This window comes from Lissotriton vulgaris, chromosome 4_1 (genome assembly GCF_964263255.1).
Source record: "Lissotriton vulgaris chromosome 4_1, aLisVul1.2, whole genome shotgun sequence".
Lineage (NCBI taxonomy): Eukaryota > Metazoa > Chordata > Amphibia > Caudata > Salamandridae > Lissotriton > Lissotriton vulgaris.
The window spans coordinates 1,504,249,789-1,504,266,641 of record NC_141691.1 but is presented as its reverse complement, the minus strand read 5'-3'; the positions used below and the strand labels follow the sequence as shown (position 1 = coordinate 1,504,266,641).

At 45.7% G+C, this 16,853-nt stretch overlaps 1 protein-coding gene across 7 annotated transcripts in view; it reads left to right on the top strand.

Annotated features, from left to right (window-relative positions):
• RB1CC1 (RB1 inducible coiled-coil 1) overlaps positions 1-16,853 on the top strand; it is a 544,646-nt gene that overhangs the window by 143,476 nt on the left and 384,317 nt on the right. For all 7 annotated transcript variants that reach the window (XM_086965748.1, XM_086965743.1, XM_086965750.1 and 4 more), the window contains 2 exons: positions 3,181-3,580; positions 15,647-15,817. In XM_086965748.1, the coding sequence (XP_086821874.1) occupies positions 3,181-3,580; positions 15,647-15,817 (571 nt within the window). The remainder of the gene's footprint in view (positions 1-3,180; positions 3,581-15,646; positions 15,818-16,853) is intronic.

Genomic DNA, 16,853 nt, shown 5'->3' with positions numbered 1-16,853 from the left:
TAAGCACAGCTCTCTTGCCGCAGAATCACAGATTCTGTAACCTGCATCAACATGCGCTCTTCTCTTAACAACAAACTTCCAGCACCCTGAAGACTAATTAATGCTCGAGGTCCCAAACACATTCACAACTATGTTTAATTTCCTCACGACTTCACTCCCCTTTGACAGGCTTGCAGTTACCTTGATCACAGAGTTATGTGGGAGAGACCAATTGTTTATTTAGGGAGGTTGGAGGAGCTCAGGAGCCTGGACACTGTGGATCTTAAGAAGGCAGAGTTCAGAAACCAAAGGGAGGCTGATGTCCCATTTTACAGAAAACATAATACATTCGGAGGAAACACTGTCCCCATACGGCCATACCCATAGAAAGATACTGTTTCAGCAATCAAGCTTCCTTCACAGTCGGTGGTCAGCAGAGCGTTGGTGAAGTGTAAGCAGCAACACTGTACGCCTCCCCATATCACAGTGCAGAACAAGCAAAGGCCGCCAAGTGCAAGCGTCCCTCACATGCACAAGGTTCAGAGTGCATAAGAGCGCGCAGTATACGGTAGGCAACAACAAACACAGGGTGCGAAGGAAGGAAGCAGGAGTGCAAGCTTCCCTCTCACGACACCAGTGCAGCATGGAATATCCATAGGTGTTGCGCACAGGATACTGAAGGATCTTACACTAATAATTTGATACATAACACTTTTGCCATTTCTAAGCGCTGTAAATTACAAATGTTACTACTACCCACTTAATGAACCTCGATTTGCCATCAACGTATGAATGGTAAGCTGCGTTTACCGAACCTGGATCTAAACTGCATCTATAGCTTCTACTGGTCGCAAAACCCCTTAAACCAAACCATTGAAATAAATAATAAAAATAAATAAAAAATAAATAAGAGACATTCAAGTCACCGCATTTATCAGGGGCAACATTCACGTCAACAAGGCTTCCAGCCAGCTGTCATATATGTTTTGAATAACCAATTTGAAAACACACACTTCAAAATATTTTGATTCACAAAAGTGCTATAAGAGGCAGTCTTTGAGGTGCGCTCCATCCTCACACAGATGTTTTGTCTCGTTCAGAAAGATTTTACCATCACCAAGGGGACCCGCGCAATCCCTACAGTGGGGGCTACACCCAATAGGATTCTCTCAAGCAGGGACAGTAGGCAAGTAAACAAGCAAAACTGATAAACTGCGAGCAGCATTAACAATAACGCTCAACTGCACACAGCACATGTAGTGGTGCATTTTCACGCACACACACTCCAGTCATGGGCCAGGCAGTGTCAGGCAGTTCCTCACAGGGCGTCACCGCGCCTTTAGGGTTAAGAGGCCACTTGGCCTCTCTCCCACCACCCTCTCTGCAGTCTCTTTCCCGGGCACCAGCTGTGTTGATGTTTATTAGTGATGTGGACATTTGCAGACCAGGCAGGCCAACTGACTTAGGTGGCTCATCAAGAAGCACATCCGGCTTTCTTTTTCCAGTTCTGGAGGATTTGTCAATCACGCTCTCTTTTCAGTAACAACCACAATGGCTGGTATGTACAATCTTCTTGTACTGCAGCGGGTAAATATTTCTGTCTGCAACACACAGTGCACCTTACTTCTCCAAAAACCGCCACAATAATAAACCTCGACACACTACCCCACTTTTTTTCTTTCTTTCAACAGCCGTAAGACCCTCAAACCGCACACTGCTATGTTTGATGGCTTTGCCACTGCATCCCACCCACAGGCTTAACAAAACACAAATCTGCTAATCCCTCGTTTGTCCAGTTTGTCCCTTTTAGTCCTGCAACCACCATTCTCCCCGTGACTTAAAAACAGAAATCTGACTCATGTAATGTAATCTGGTGCTCGTGTAAAGAGCTCTAATTTGGTCACTTTCGCGCAATCTAGCAAGCATTGGCATAGCCAATAGATCTCGCTTTTGTGACCTTATAAGTATTTAGTTATGCAGCCCAATATCCTTGGTGCAACAACTGTTGCATAGCTAAGCACTTATAAGGTCCCAAAGGCGAGACCTATTGGCTATGCCAATGCTTGTTATAAAATTGCCCATGCTGCCCTTTCACTTCGATAGCAGCCGCGCACCCTTCTTTAGACACAGCTTGTCTAAAGAAAAGGGCGTGGCCTCTATGAATGTGAAAGTGCTGCATGGTCGCTAGTAAATAAAAAAAAATAAGTAAGCGCTGTTTCTATACTTAAAGCGGATCGCCATTAGTAAGTGAAAGAAAGAAAGAAACACAGCCGCTATAGTTGAAACGGACCACCATTAATAAGTCAAATAAAAGCGGGTGACGTGCTGCGACCTAGGGGCTGGAATACGGGCACATCATTAAACAAAATACTGCTCACAGCCAAGAAGATGATAAATAAAAGGCCCAGTCGTTAAGGGAGGTAACAAATGTAGACAATGCGGTACCAAGGAGAAGCTAACAAGTCCAAGAACGACTCGGAAGCCTGCGTTTATGAAGGACAATGAAACAAGTCCAATAAAAATATGGGCGGAGAGTGGGCGGGACTTCAAAGACATACTCCACTACTGCATGCCTCGCAGCAGCACATGCGAAGCTCAGCCTTGACCTAAAAATGATTTTAAAAGGCAGTTCACAAGAGGCCACAGAAAGAAAGGGTTGATGCCAAAACTGCTTAATGTCTTAATGTCAAGGGAAGAAGAGTCACAAACAAGCTGGTACTCCTGTCCAGGCCCCATTGAATTCATTTCTTCAGTTGGATAAAACCTATTGATCTTTCTATTTGTGCGGACAGTTATGCCAATGGCACATTATGCTTTCCTCTACTCCTTGACATTGCTGTCATCTGTTGTTGAAATTTTTGCTACTTAACTCAATTTTCGATATATTAGAACTGCTATTTATTGTTGTAAGAATTACTTAAATCTCTCAATAGTAAAGTGTCTTTAGTCTTTTTCTTATTTTTCAAAGGGATTATTTTGTTTTTGCATTATGGTTTGTCATATATCATGGTCATGTATTATGCTTGTGTTTGCGATCTGCAAACTGAAATAGCAATGGTCTGATGTGTTGCCAAACTGGTACATTTACTCCTATTTCATTGCCTTATCTGCTAGACTGTACATCTTTCCTAGAAGAGCACATCATTTGGTTTTATATGCTAATGTTTCTGTTTTTACTTCTTTTTCTTTTACAATTTTAAGCTTGGGGGCAGCAGTTTCTGTAATGGCCAAGATTCCACTGCTGGAGTGCCTGACCAGACATAGCTACAGAATGTGCCTAGGGAGAATGATCTCTTCTGCTGAACTCGAGGGAACTGAAACTCTGGATACCGAAAAGTCTAGTGATGTGGTGCTTTTTTCTGAAGAACCTCAAATGAACAAGTTACATTTAACTTTACTTTCCAAGACAGTGGAACAATCTGCTCTGGAGGGCACTGACTCAGAAAGTGTTGGGGGACCACGGGACTCTCAGACCTCTGAAGAAATTTGTGATGAAAATCTGCCTTCTTTTAATGTCTCATTGTTAGACTGGATAAATGTACAGGACAGACCAAACGATGTGGAGTCTTTGGTTAGGAAGTGTTTCGAGTCTATGAGCAGAGTAAGTACATTGATGTGTTTTTTTTAAATAATTTGCATACTACCTGTATACAAACAAGTGAGTTTGTATCGTATTTAAATTTATGTTCTTTCGTTAATGTTCACATATTACAATAGTCTGTCTGATCCTGCTTTACACAGTTATTGAGTAATGAAAAACTGCCAACTATACACTATCCAGTTAATTCAGTTCACTTTCAAATCACTTTGTTTATAAGGTGCTGTAAGTAAAGGCTTTGGGCACTTTACCACTTTAATGTGGATAGCTGCTATTGACTTCACAGCAGATCAGTAGGTTGGACGATTGTGAGGAGGATATATTTGATTTGGATTTTTTAAAAAAATGGTTCACCTTTATCTTTGATTTGGAGATCATGCGATTTAGAATCATGGTACTTCCAGGCCCAATAATTAAGTTGACCTTTTGCCCAGAATATAGCTTAACAATCAAGCTAGAGCACATGCAAAGCCTAGTAACACTTGGCCTCTGTTCCTTCATTACACCTTCCATAGTCCAGATTCTTTTCTCTGCAAGGTTTTATGCTGACCTGGATTGGCCTTTTTCCCTCAACTTTTTGTATTTTTTCCTCTTTCCTAAATTTTTGGTATCGAGAAGTCCATGCATTGATTCTGCAGATTCCTTTTACTTGTAATAGGAGATTTTTGCCCTGCTTCTTTGCTTGTTTAAATAGATGTCCATATATGATGGACCTTTAAAGCCAAATGCTGTGGTACCATAAGGATTTTTTCAGGCAGTCCTTCTGGTTACTTTTTCCTCATGGGGCTGTAGGTTGCAATAGTTTGTGTTTTCCAATGTACCGCTGCTCCTTTTCTTCTAATATGGTTTCCTGTGAATCATATACTGTATTCTCCCACGCTGCTCCTGGGGGGCTGAGCTTGGTTGAATATACCCTGCATGTGCAAAGTCCCAGAAAAGCTCTTCCTGACCACTTGCCAAACCTCCTCAAGGTAATATTTGGACACTAAATCTTGGTTTTCCCAAAAGAAATTAAAGGCTGCAGGCGGATAAAAGGTATAAACTTACACCTGAAGTTTAGACCAATCGAAATTTCAGTATAAGCAAACATATCTGAACAGCCCCAATAGTTTCAATTTTGGAGAAAGTTTGAAAAAATTACAGCAGTTCAATTTTGCTGTTCAGAGTACTTGATTTCTGACAGATTCTTCTAACAGGGGTGTGGAATTTAATAAAATATCTACTTGTCCATGGGCAGGTTGCCTGATAAACCTACTTGTCCTGTAACAAAATCCGCTTGTCCCTTTATTGCCATGTAATGCGGCAACAAATTATGGCAGCAATCTCATTATATATAAGAGCTCTGAAATATCCTCTCTGATTATGCTAGGGCTACTTCCATAGTAGGGTTTGAATACTAGCAATTCCCTTATTTTGCCACGTTTCCACAGATCTGGCGCCCCTTTACAGGGAGCGCAGGGGACGGGCGCAGCGGGCACGCCGTCAGCGCGCCGAAGTCGCGCCAAAGTCCAGCCCGTCTGAGCCCGTCTGCGGCCAGACGGGCCCAGGGCCCTGGGATTCCGCCCCTCCCATTACTTACTCCTCTGCTTCGCTCAGAAGCCTCCAGTGTCCCCCTTGTGCTCTTCTATCCACAACTTGGGATCGTCTGGTGTCTCTTGGCATCTCGGCCGACCTGCCTTCTCCCAGACTCATCCGGGCATCTGCATCTGTCCCCACCCCGTCCGAGACCTGCATTCGTATATTTTATCTCAATACACGGTCTCTTCCCCAACATCATGCCGATATCTTTCTTATGTTGACAGCTGAGAATCCTGATATTCTGCTGCTCACTGAGATCTGGCTGTCTGATCTCTCCCTCCCTGACATCCTGGCTGCTCTACCCCCCAACTATTACATGCTGAACACCAATCGGCCTACTGGCCGTCGTGGCGGTGGGGTGGCGGCTGTCATACGCAAAGCTCTGCCTTTCATCGCGTCCTCCTCACTATGTCTTCCTGATGTCGAGATGTTGGGTCTCTATTCACAATCCTCCACCTCCGACGTCGGAAGCGCCGGAGGGACTCGGCAGCAGTAAACTCACTTTTTGGGGTTTCCAAGACGATCTCGTGATCTGTGACACACCGTCTTCTTGATGCTCGAGGGTACGAGTACCATATTCGAGCATAAGGTCCTCATATAAAAGGTGGAGGATTGTGAATAGAGACCCAACTATTTGCCCTGACGAAGTTGCCAATGACAAGGCAATGAAACATGTCGGTCCAGTCGTAAAAGCTTATGGTATCAGTTGAACCATTTTTAAACATGCAGTTTGGCAGCACCAGAATAAAATCGACTCAGCCAGCCAAACTACACATTTTTAATTTTTCTCTGTGTGTTGGGTGTGGGCACTTTTGTTATCAATAACTCTGTCTGTCCCACTAGGAAGTGTAACTGTACACTCCTTGTCTTTCTCCTTCTCTATTCTCTCTGGTGCACTTCTCTTTTGCACTTATTTTCATCCTCCGTGCCAGGAAAGTAGCCGATGATGAGAAGTGGGTATACCGGTAATTAACAAACCGGGAACCCCCTCGGGTGTTGCGTCCGTGAGGTACTTTCCTGGCGTTCTCACATATTTTTTCTATGTGGGTGAGTCTGTACACATTCATGTTTATATATTTTAAGGCATGTCCGGACCTGTAACACAGTAACAGTATATATTTATATTTCCTGGGTGAGCCGATATGATGTGTGGCCCCATTGGTTACAGATTCTGAGAAATATAGAATGCAGGCTTAATAGGGCTTTCTGTTTGATATGCGCTGAGTGGGGGGCTGCCCTATATAGCCTTTTTCCCCCTGACATCCCTTTTTGAATAACTACAAGTCTTAATAGCCCTGGTAATGTCCCGTCTGGACTTCTCCAATTCTATATATCATGGCCTTCCCAAATCCCAGTTGTCCAGGCTACAGATTGTTCAGAACCAGGCTGCCAGACTTGCATTCAAAATCCCCAGATGGCAGTCGGCCCAACCTTTATTACATCAACTCCACTGGCTACCAGTCAGTGAAAGAATAGCTTTTAAGGTCCACTGCCTGGTCTTCAAGGCTCTCACTGGTCCCTCCCCTGCTTTCCTGAAGTCCCTGATCACTCCTTATTGTCCCCCTCGCACCCGGAGGTCCACCCACCTCCAGCTTCTAGTCGTTCCCCGTTTCAAACTCACTAAATCTGGTGGTCGCAGTTTCTCTCACCTGGCCCCTAAGCTGTGGAACTCTCTCCAACTTTCACTCAAGACTTCTTGTTCCCTTCTTTCTTTTAGGAAATCCTTAAAAACTTTGCTCTTCTCCCATCCTCACTAAATTCCTATTGTCCAATCTCAGTATCCCATCAGCGCCAGGAAACTCATGGTGACAGTGCGCTAAATAAATGTCTCTTAACATTAACATTAACAGATCTACATACTGGGGCTGAAGGTAGTGTTAGGCAGCAGTTCACATGAGAAAATGTACACCTGGATATTTGCTCATGCTGAAATGCAGTTCACAATTATTTTCTAGGAGTACTATTTCTTGGCCTACTTGTGTAAAGTCTTGTGAATTCACAAAAGTAGTATATCTGTATAGGAAGCTGGCTCTGTATATACTATACCAAAGTGAGGTACAGTGGAACCCAAAAGGTAGGCAGAGGTAAAGTAGATAGCACTCACGCTCTATTTGTGGTAGTGTGGTCGAGCAGTAAGGCTTTATCAGAGGGCAGTGTTAAGCATTTGTTGTTCATACTCATTCAGCAAATGAATTCACACACTCAAAGACTGAACTTCAGACCAATTGTTTTGGTATAAAAATATTCTTTTAGTTATTTTATTTCCTAGCATTAAGCAAGCCTGACACAGTTAAGTGATAAATACTATGCAGTAAATATACAGTTGTATCACAGTTTGGATTTGTACTTGAATATGCACTTTTTTTTTATTTACAGTACTGTCACTGAGAAATGCAATGCTTTTGAAATACAGTACATATACTTTGAATGGACTTTTTAGTAAAATTACCAGTACATTACTTTCAGATTACTTATCTTACAGAGTGTAGTATACCTGGATACTACTCTGGGACATGTCCTGTAAATGGGTAAGTAAAAGCGTTTTTGTTATTTACTACAGTTGTAAAAGGATTTCTTAGATTTTCCAACTCCAAACTTAGAAACTTTTCATAGAAAAACAGTCAGTTTTATCCTACGGAGGAAAATAGTGTTATCGGTTCAAAGGTGAGTACTTTGACCCGAATGGACATTCCTATCCTTTCAGGACTCCAGGCCCTCGCACAGCATCCCAGCAGGTAACTTCCTGACGTACAATGCGATATACCTGATGGTTGCCACACACTGAGGGAGAGTGACGCACTGAGCCGCCCACGGCTCCCCTGCTACACACACCTTGATCTCAAGGGGGTGCGCACAGTCTTATAATAGCCCTCTACATGGCTTTACTGACTTACTAAAGTCAGCCAGACACTCTTGTGTGCGAGTGCCGGATGCCTGACTTACGTTCACCCCTGACAGACCAGCAATGGGGTCAGGCCCTGCAGCAGGTTTGAGGGTTTGCCTGCAATTTGCACTTCCATTATGTATACCAGATGTACCTCGTAATGCAACATGTTGCACACATGTTCCGTGCTGCACTCGATGTGGAATGACGGAAGCGCACTTCTTTCATATGGTATGGGAGTGCCTCTTACTGGAACGATCCTGGGCAGAGATCGTGAGAATAACCTCTTGGCTAGTCGACCAAGTGATCCAGATTATCCAGTATTAGGGGTGTCTTTCATAGATTCATATGCCTGAATCATTCCCCGTCGTCGAGACTGGAGCCTCCGGTGCATAGAAAAGTAATGTCCTATAGACATACATAGAGAAAAATAGGCCTAAGGGCCTCACCTTAGTAGCCTATCCTTGTCCCTATGTAAAAAGGACCAAACTCTTAGAGCCAGCCAATCAGCTTTGACCTCCCTCTAGAACCTTCCTGGCATGAGCCTCAGTCCCTCAGATTTTCTACCGCACGTTGTGCTAGGGAGTCTCCAGCCTGAGTTCTCCTCAGGATCTCTTCAAAACCAACTTGTTCACTTTTAAAAGTGAGTTCTTTCTTCAAAATCTCTAACAGGATTACTTCAAGCCACTTATCACTGCAGTAAGTGATTTATTTCTTCGAAATTCTGACATGTCTGAATCCCAGAAGAAAGCCCTTTTCAGGGCCTGCTCTTCATGTGGGAAGAAAAGGCTACATGTGGATGACAAGCATGACCTATGCTTATATTGCCTTTATCCTGACCACATACCTAAAGACTGTAAGATATGTAGGTCTTTCCCTAACAAGACCTTGAGGGACAGAGAAGGTCGCCTGCTCATCTGGCTGGACAGGCTTAAAGAGAGGGAAAATGTGGAATCCTCAGAGGGAAGCTTTTCAAGGACCTCTGAAGTCTCCCTGAAGAGGCCAAGGGTGGAGTCCCCTGGCCCCTCAGACACCCCTCCTATGAAGGCACAAAAGAGGTCTTCAGAGGCAAGATCGACAAAATCTTCGGTGTCTGAAAAGGATTCTCAGACTTTTAAGAGGCCTACCCAGTCGTCCAGCAAACTTGCGACATCCTCCTCGGCGCAAAAAAGAGTTGTGGCGCCAGTTTACGTCTCCACAGCGACGACGACTGTGTCGACGACGACAGCGTCGTCGGTCTTCTCATCGACGACAACCACTCCTTCATCGTCGTCAGCAGGTAAACCTATTCCATCTATAATACTGCTGAAGCCGTCGTCGAAGTCCAAAAGCTCGTCGACGACGAAGATTGCCCCGTCGACGACGACATCGTCGATGAAGAGCCCCCCATCGACGGGAGTGTTGACGACGAAGACGTCGACGACGAAGACGTCGACGAGGAATGAATCGTCGACGAGCGCATCGACGAGGAAGGCATCGCCGACGAAGAAAATATCGTTTACGGAGGCACCGTCGACGAAGGTCATGCCGTCGACGAGGGTACCGTCGACGGGGGAATCGTCGTCGGCTTTAGTCATTACTGAGCGGTGGAGGAAATCCAAGCTGATAGACACGTCGTCTATGACCCTACCACCGTCGACAACACCAATGACGACGGCAGGGGCTCCTGCAAAAGGTTCTGTGTCTGGCAAACTGACCAAAGAGCAGATTACGCCAGAAACAACGTCACCAAGTAAGGTGCAAATTCATTTGCCTACGGACATTCTCCAGAGTGAGGAATCTGAAGAAGAACTCCTGGATCAGGCTACTTCCATTTCAGACCTTCATGTGAAATGTCAGAGAACGGACGAAGAACAGGATGAGATGAGCTACCAGGAACACTCTTTCCAAGCTCAGGTTCGCACAGAGGTCACCCCGATGGTGTGCCTTCCCGTTTCAATTGTAAATGACCTTAAATACCTTATCCAGGACTACAAACTGCGTTTCCCGGAAACACCGGCAACTGAGACAGGGGGCCCGACGCCTGCTACAAATACACCAGCGGCAGCCCCAAAACAGCCAACTACTCGGGTCCGCCATGAGAAAGTGCCACCTCAGGTGATAGAATCATCAGATGAGGAGGCTGAAGAAATGGTAGAGGGGGAAGTCCAAGAAGACCACACGGATCACGTAGAGAAGGAAAAGTATGTGGCATCTTCCCCAGCTTCACCCCAACCGCGCCAGGCAGATTCACCGCCAGTGGACATTGGCGGTTTCAAAAGAATAGTGGAAAGAGCAGCGAAACGATTTCATATGGTGATGGAATCGACTGAGACCGAGTGCTTCTTACATGACTTCAAGGAGCAAACAAAGAAGACAACGAAGTCCATCCCAATAATAGAATTTCTCTGGGAGCAGGGAAAGAAACTGATGCTGACGCCGGCCTCTGTACCTGCGGTTGTTCCACGCCTGGATAAAAAATACAAGGCTACAACCACAGCGCCAGCTTGCCTTAATGGGCACCCGAAACCGGATTCGGTCGTAACACAGGCGGCCCAAAAGAATTCTCGCAACCCTTCCTCTCCTCTGTCTGCCCCACCGGACAGGGAAGGCAGGAAGTTGGACACAATCGGTAAAAGGTTTACAACGATATCGGCCCTGACCATCAAGCTGGCCAACTCCATAGCCCTGTTAGGGCGTTATAACCGCCAGCTTTGGGAAGATATAGTCCCATCTATAGCGGAACTGCCAGACACAGTTCAGGAGGAGGTCAAGGCACTGCTTACGGAGGGTCAAACCTCGGCAGCTGAGATCATTGATTGTGCCATAGATGTAGCTATGACGGGCTTTCGACAACTAGCTGGGGCAGCAGTCCTGCGCCGTCAGGGATGGCTTAAGGCAACATCATTCAGACAAGAGGTGCAGACGAAGGTGCTGGACATGCCCTTCGACGGCCAACACCTTTTCGGGGACAAGATTGACGAGGCGCTCCAAGTGATCAAGAAAGACACTGATACTGCTAGAGCACTTGGTACTTTGCAGGCAAGAAACTAGTCCTTTCGAGGCAACAGATCCAGGGGCCAGTCCTCCTACAGGGGATCCTATCAAAATAGGTCCTCGTATTCCTACCAGAATAAATCCCAGTACCAACAGAAGCAGCAACAAGGTCGTCAGACTTCTTATGGGAGATCAAACTTCAGGGGCAAAAGCCAGAAGAGGGGCACTGCCGTACGCCAGTGACCAATTATTCCAGCCAGTCCAGCAACTATATCCCTCATTAAAGATTGGAGGAAAATTGACCCATTTCCTAGACAATTGGCATCTCATCACCACAGATCGGTGGGTACTCCAATTAATAAGATTCGGCCATTCCCTGGAATTCACCACCATCCCACCTGTAACCCCTCCCCGCCGGCTTCCGCACAAACATCTACGCCTGCTGCTCCAGGAAATATCTGCGATGTTGAAGAAAGGAGCGATCAAGCGAGTTCCATCGTCTCAAAGAGGGAAAGGATTCTATTCCCGCTTTTTTTTTTTTATACGCAAGAAGGAGAAAAAGTGGAGGCCCATACTAGACCTCAGGGCACTCAACTCTTTCCTGAAGAGTCAGTCGTTCAGGATGGTGACGATCCAAGAAATACTAGGCATTCTGGAAAAAGGAGATTTTATGACATCTTTGGATCTCCAGGATGCCTACTACCACATCCCGATACTCAAGGGCCACAGAAAATTCCTGAGATTCGAGGTGGCAGGACAGCACTACCAATTCAGAGTCCTACCGTTTGGCCTCAAATCCGCACCGCGGATTTTCACCAAGTGCCTTTCACCTGTGGCAGCTTTCCTGCGTCAAATGGGTCACCAAGTCTTCCCCTACCTCGACGACTGGCTGATAAAGGCACCTTCAGCTGCAGGCGCGACCGAATCCTCCAACGCCTGCACCAATCTATTTCAGCAACTAGGATTGACTCTCAATCACGGGAAATCCTGCATGACCCCAACAAGAAACATCACCTTCCTCGGGGCGACCTTGAACACGGAATGCGCAAGGGCATTTCCTTCAAAGGAAAGGAAAAATAAAATAATTTCTCTGGCCACGGCTGTGGCATCAAAGAAGTCCCTAAGAGTTCGAGCCTACAAATCACTCCTAGGAATGATGTCTTCTTGTATACTCCTCATCCCTCACTGCAGACTCAGGATGCGCCCATTGCAAGAAGCCCTCACGAACCAATGGACACAGAGTACAGGTTCTTTCGAAGACATTGTGAAGATAACACCACAAATATCCAAGAGCCTGGAATGGTGGAGAAATCTCAAGAATTTGTCTGTAGGACTGCCATTCCTACTTCCAGCAGCACCTCTGGTGATCACCACGGATGCATCCCTGGAAGGCTGGGGAGCTGTCCTCCAGGACCTCCAAATAAGCGGCAAATGGACAAATCAGGAGAAGCAACTCCATATCAATCTTCTGGAACTGAGGGCTGTGTATCTGGCGCTACAAGCCTTTTTACCACGCATCCAGAACTCCCAGGTGCTCGTCAGAACGGACAACACCACGACGATGCACTATCTCAACAAACAGGGAGGAACGCGTTCGCTCACTCTATCACGCGAATCGCAAAAGGTCTGGAACTGGCTTGTACTCCATGGGATCACGCTCAGGAAGGACTATGTCCCGGGCAAGGACAACACCATTGCGGACGCCCTAAGCAGACAGAAATCCCTCTCCCACGAATGGGAGCTCGACACAAGTACGCTGGATCACATATTCCCAGAATGGGGAGTCCCAGGAATCGACCTGTTTGCCACCAAGGAGAACGCCAAATGCCCAAACTACGCAAGCTGGCGTCCCCAACCAAGGTCACTCGGAAATGCTTTTTCCATCGGTTGGTTCAGCGTATTTGCGTCCGCTTTTCCACCATTTCCGTTGATTCCCAGGGTTCTCAGGAAGATGAAGGCGGAGCCCTGTACCCTGATCCTAATTGCCCCGTTCTGGCCGAGGCAGCACTGGTTCTCAGATCTTCATCGCCTCTCCATCAGGACACCGATTCGTCTGAAGCAGCACCCGAACCTGCTGACAATGTCCAACGGGCAGGTGCAACACCCGAACCTGCAGTCGCTCAGGTTATCGGCCTGACTCCTGAGCACAGAGAGTTCTGTCATCTAAACATCCTGCAGGAATGCAGGGACGTGCTGGCAAAAGCAAGAGCGGACAGTACCAACAAAACGTACTCTAAAATGGAAACGATTCTGCATATGGTGTTTAGAGAAAGGCCTGAGACCACTCCATATCACACCCGAACAGATATTGCCATATCTACTGCACTTGGCACAGTCAGGATTGGCGCACGCATCCATAAAGGTGCATTTGGCGGCCATTTCACGATTCACCAGGACTTACAAAGGACCGTCTCTCTGGTCCAATAGGCTTATCAAGCAGTTCCTAAAAGGACTATATAGATCCTTCCCAAGACCTAGAAGGGTCCCACCGACATGGCACCTCAATTTAGTCCTCAACCAACTCATGAAGCACCCTTTTGAGCCCATTCATCGAGCATCCATCAAGTACATCTCATGGAAGACGGCTCTGCTGCTCGCTCTAACATCTGCCAGGAGAGTCAGCGAGCTACAGGCTCTATCCATTCAGGAACCCTTCATGCAGTTCAAACAGGACAGGGTGGTGCTGAGGACAAATCCCAAGTTCATACCGAAAGTGCCCTTAGACTTTCACCTTAATGAACCGATGGTTCTACGTTCCTTTTTTGCAAACCCTACCACCGCAGCAGAAAGGACGCTACACTCCTTGGACCTCAAAAGGTGTCTAAAGTTTTACATAGACAAAACCAAGAGCTTCAGGAAGTCATCACAGCTATTTGTGGGCTACAGTAGGCCAAGGATGGGTATGCCTCTAACGAAACAGAGCATCTCAAGGTGGATCTCCTCAGCGATAGCATTCTGCCATGACAGGGCCGGACGGCCTTTGAATGCTAATGTTCAAGCGCATTCCACCAGAGCGATGGACACATCAGCAGCGCTGTTCACTGGAATGCCGATTTTGGAGATATGTAGAGCGGCGACGTGGAAGTCACCGCACACCTTCTCCAGACACTACTGCCTGGATGCCGAACTTATGAAGGATGCAGCAGTGGGCCAGGCGGTGCTTCGCCATCTATTCCAGTGAGGTGAGCCTTCCAACATCCCGCCATCCTGGTATGCACATCTCTTGCTGTTATGATATATTGATGTATGCTAATGTTTCAAAGTCGCATGGTAATATGTGTATTATCTAAAATGACTATATAGCATGATTACATCAGAAATGTGCATAATGTATTGCTGACTACTCTGATTCAGGCATGTGAATCTACGATAGACACCCCTAATACTGGATAAGAAACGCGTTACTTACCTGTAACATCAGTTATCCAGTATTGGTGTCTTTCATAGATTCACATGCAACCCTCCCGCCTCCCCTGGAAGGACTCACGTTTCTCTCTAACTGTATTACGCCTACCTAGCTTGGTACGTACGAAAATCTGAGGAACTGAGGCTCCTGCCAGGAAGGTTCTAGAGGGAGGTCATAGCTGATTGGCTGGCTCTAAGAGTTTGGTCCTTTTTATATAAGGACAAGGATAGGCTACTAAGGTGAGGCCCTTAGGCCTATTTTTTTCTATGTATGTCTATAGGACATTACTTTTCTATGTACCGGAGGCTCCCGTCTCGACGACGGGGAATGATTCAGGCATGTGAATCTATGAAAGACACTAATACTGGATAACTGCTATTACAGGTAAGTAACGCGTTTCTTACGCCTGAATCTTGCCTTTTGAGTATACACCCCAGGGCCTCATAAATATTTACACAGACTTGTGGTCCTGGTGTTTGTGATTTTCAAATTCCAGATCACCACGTCCTAGTAGTCACAAAACTACTAGGGACCGCTGTGTAAACAGCTACCTCCGGAGCAGTGATTTTAAGGTATACATTATGATACACTTTTATATACAGATGACTATATCCGAGGCCATTTAACTGAGAGCACAGGTGGTCGGTGGAATGCTTGAAATAATATTGAATCACTGTAAATCGCTCAGGGCTGAATCCCAATTCATCTTTTTTTTTTTTCCCACTAATCCACCTGAGTTTGGTTCCATTCGAGTGCCTATCAGTCTTCACCCTTCTCTAATAGGAACAGTCGAGTCTGTACCTGACCCGGAACTGAAACAACCCCAGACCGGCTTCGCTGTTATTAGGGGCTCACCAGCATGGTGTAGCTCGATTTCTGTTGCACAGTGAGTATGCAACCCACAACTGGGTAAACTTGTGCAACTTACGACATCACATCAAACACACAAAAGGTGATGAGAGATATGCCTGCAATAAGTCTGACCACTAACAGTCGCTTGGGGTAGCTTTCCAACCCATTGTTCTTATGAAAACCATGTAACTGAGAGCCAGTGACCCTATCCACCACAGAGTACTATACCTTCTCCACTTCATTCAATCTTGAGTGAGCCCCTGAAAACAACTAAGGTAATGCAATTTGAGCTTGACAAATAAAATAAGCATGGGCATTGTTTTATTACGAATAATGTGTTTTCCAAATTATATGTTCTTTGATTGTCTTTCAGTTGGACCCACGAATAATACATCCCTTTTTGGCAGAAGGTCGACAAACTATTGCCAAATTAGATAATCAGAACATGAAAGCCATCAAAGGACTTGAAGATAGGCTCTATGCTCTGGATCAGATGATAGCCAGCTGCAGCAGGCTGGTGAATGAACAAAAAGAACTTGCTCAGGTATTTGTTTTCGTTATCTTTGAATAAGGAACTTGGAATATGTGTAAACATTTGATAGTAATAGAAACCATGGATGGTTGTAGGCCACAACCTTAATGAGTCCCTACTTTACAATTTGCAAGAACTGCTCACATCTGTAGATTTCCTCCACTTTATATTGTAAGTCTTTAGTATTAGTTAATTTCCAGTGGTGCGTCCTTCTGTGCTCTGTCCTACCTTGTTGGTGTAACCATCATTGTGTCATTGTAAAGCCTACATCAGGCTGTTCTGATCACATCACGGCTATAAAAGTCAGTATTTTCTTTTGCAATTTACATTATTCATTTTTTCTTTTACATTACACGGTCTGTTTTTGGTTTTATGTTTCGCATGTGCAGTCTCGCTGGCGAGATCTTATGATCTTGAGGAGCTTTCACTAAGGGGCTTTAAGCTCCGCCCCTCTTTCCCATTGGCCGGCATCACCTTTTATGCTAAAAGGTGGCCAGCCATTGGGGAAACATGTTCGGAGGGGGGAGGGGCTCTGAAATCACACTGCATTTCAGTAAAATAGGTTACCTTCTACTGTTCGGCCTTTCTGAGTTTGTGTCCCACAGCCTATTCTGTGAGTAGGTCTGCGTTACTTCAGGGTCGGTACCTTTGCACGGGCGAGGCAATACGTGGTGCAAAGTGGTGCAAATGGCAGTGTCAATCAACTTTTGCAGATAAAAGTTTTGTGTGGTGCTGAAAAGTCGCCACAAGCACTCCACAAAACTGCTTTGGCTCGCCTGGAACCAAGCACCTGTTAATATATGCAAAGTGGATGTAAAGTTGCGTAAACTCTGCAAACACCATCGGCTTAAGTGGAATGACCTAGCTTTGCATGGAATGCCTGCACTAGTTGAAAGCAGAGTCAAACAATAGGCAAAAAGAAATCTGCATGATTTATTACACCTAACCCCTGTTAAAAAATAACACACCATGCACTGTAATCATAGGCACTTGTCTGCACATAGAAATATGTACGAGAGGTTGTCCCTTATGTTCAGATTGTAGCGCG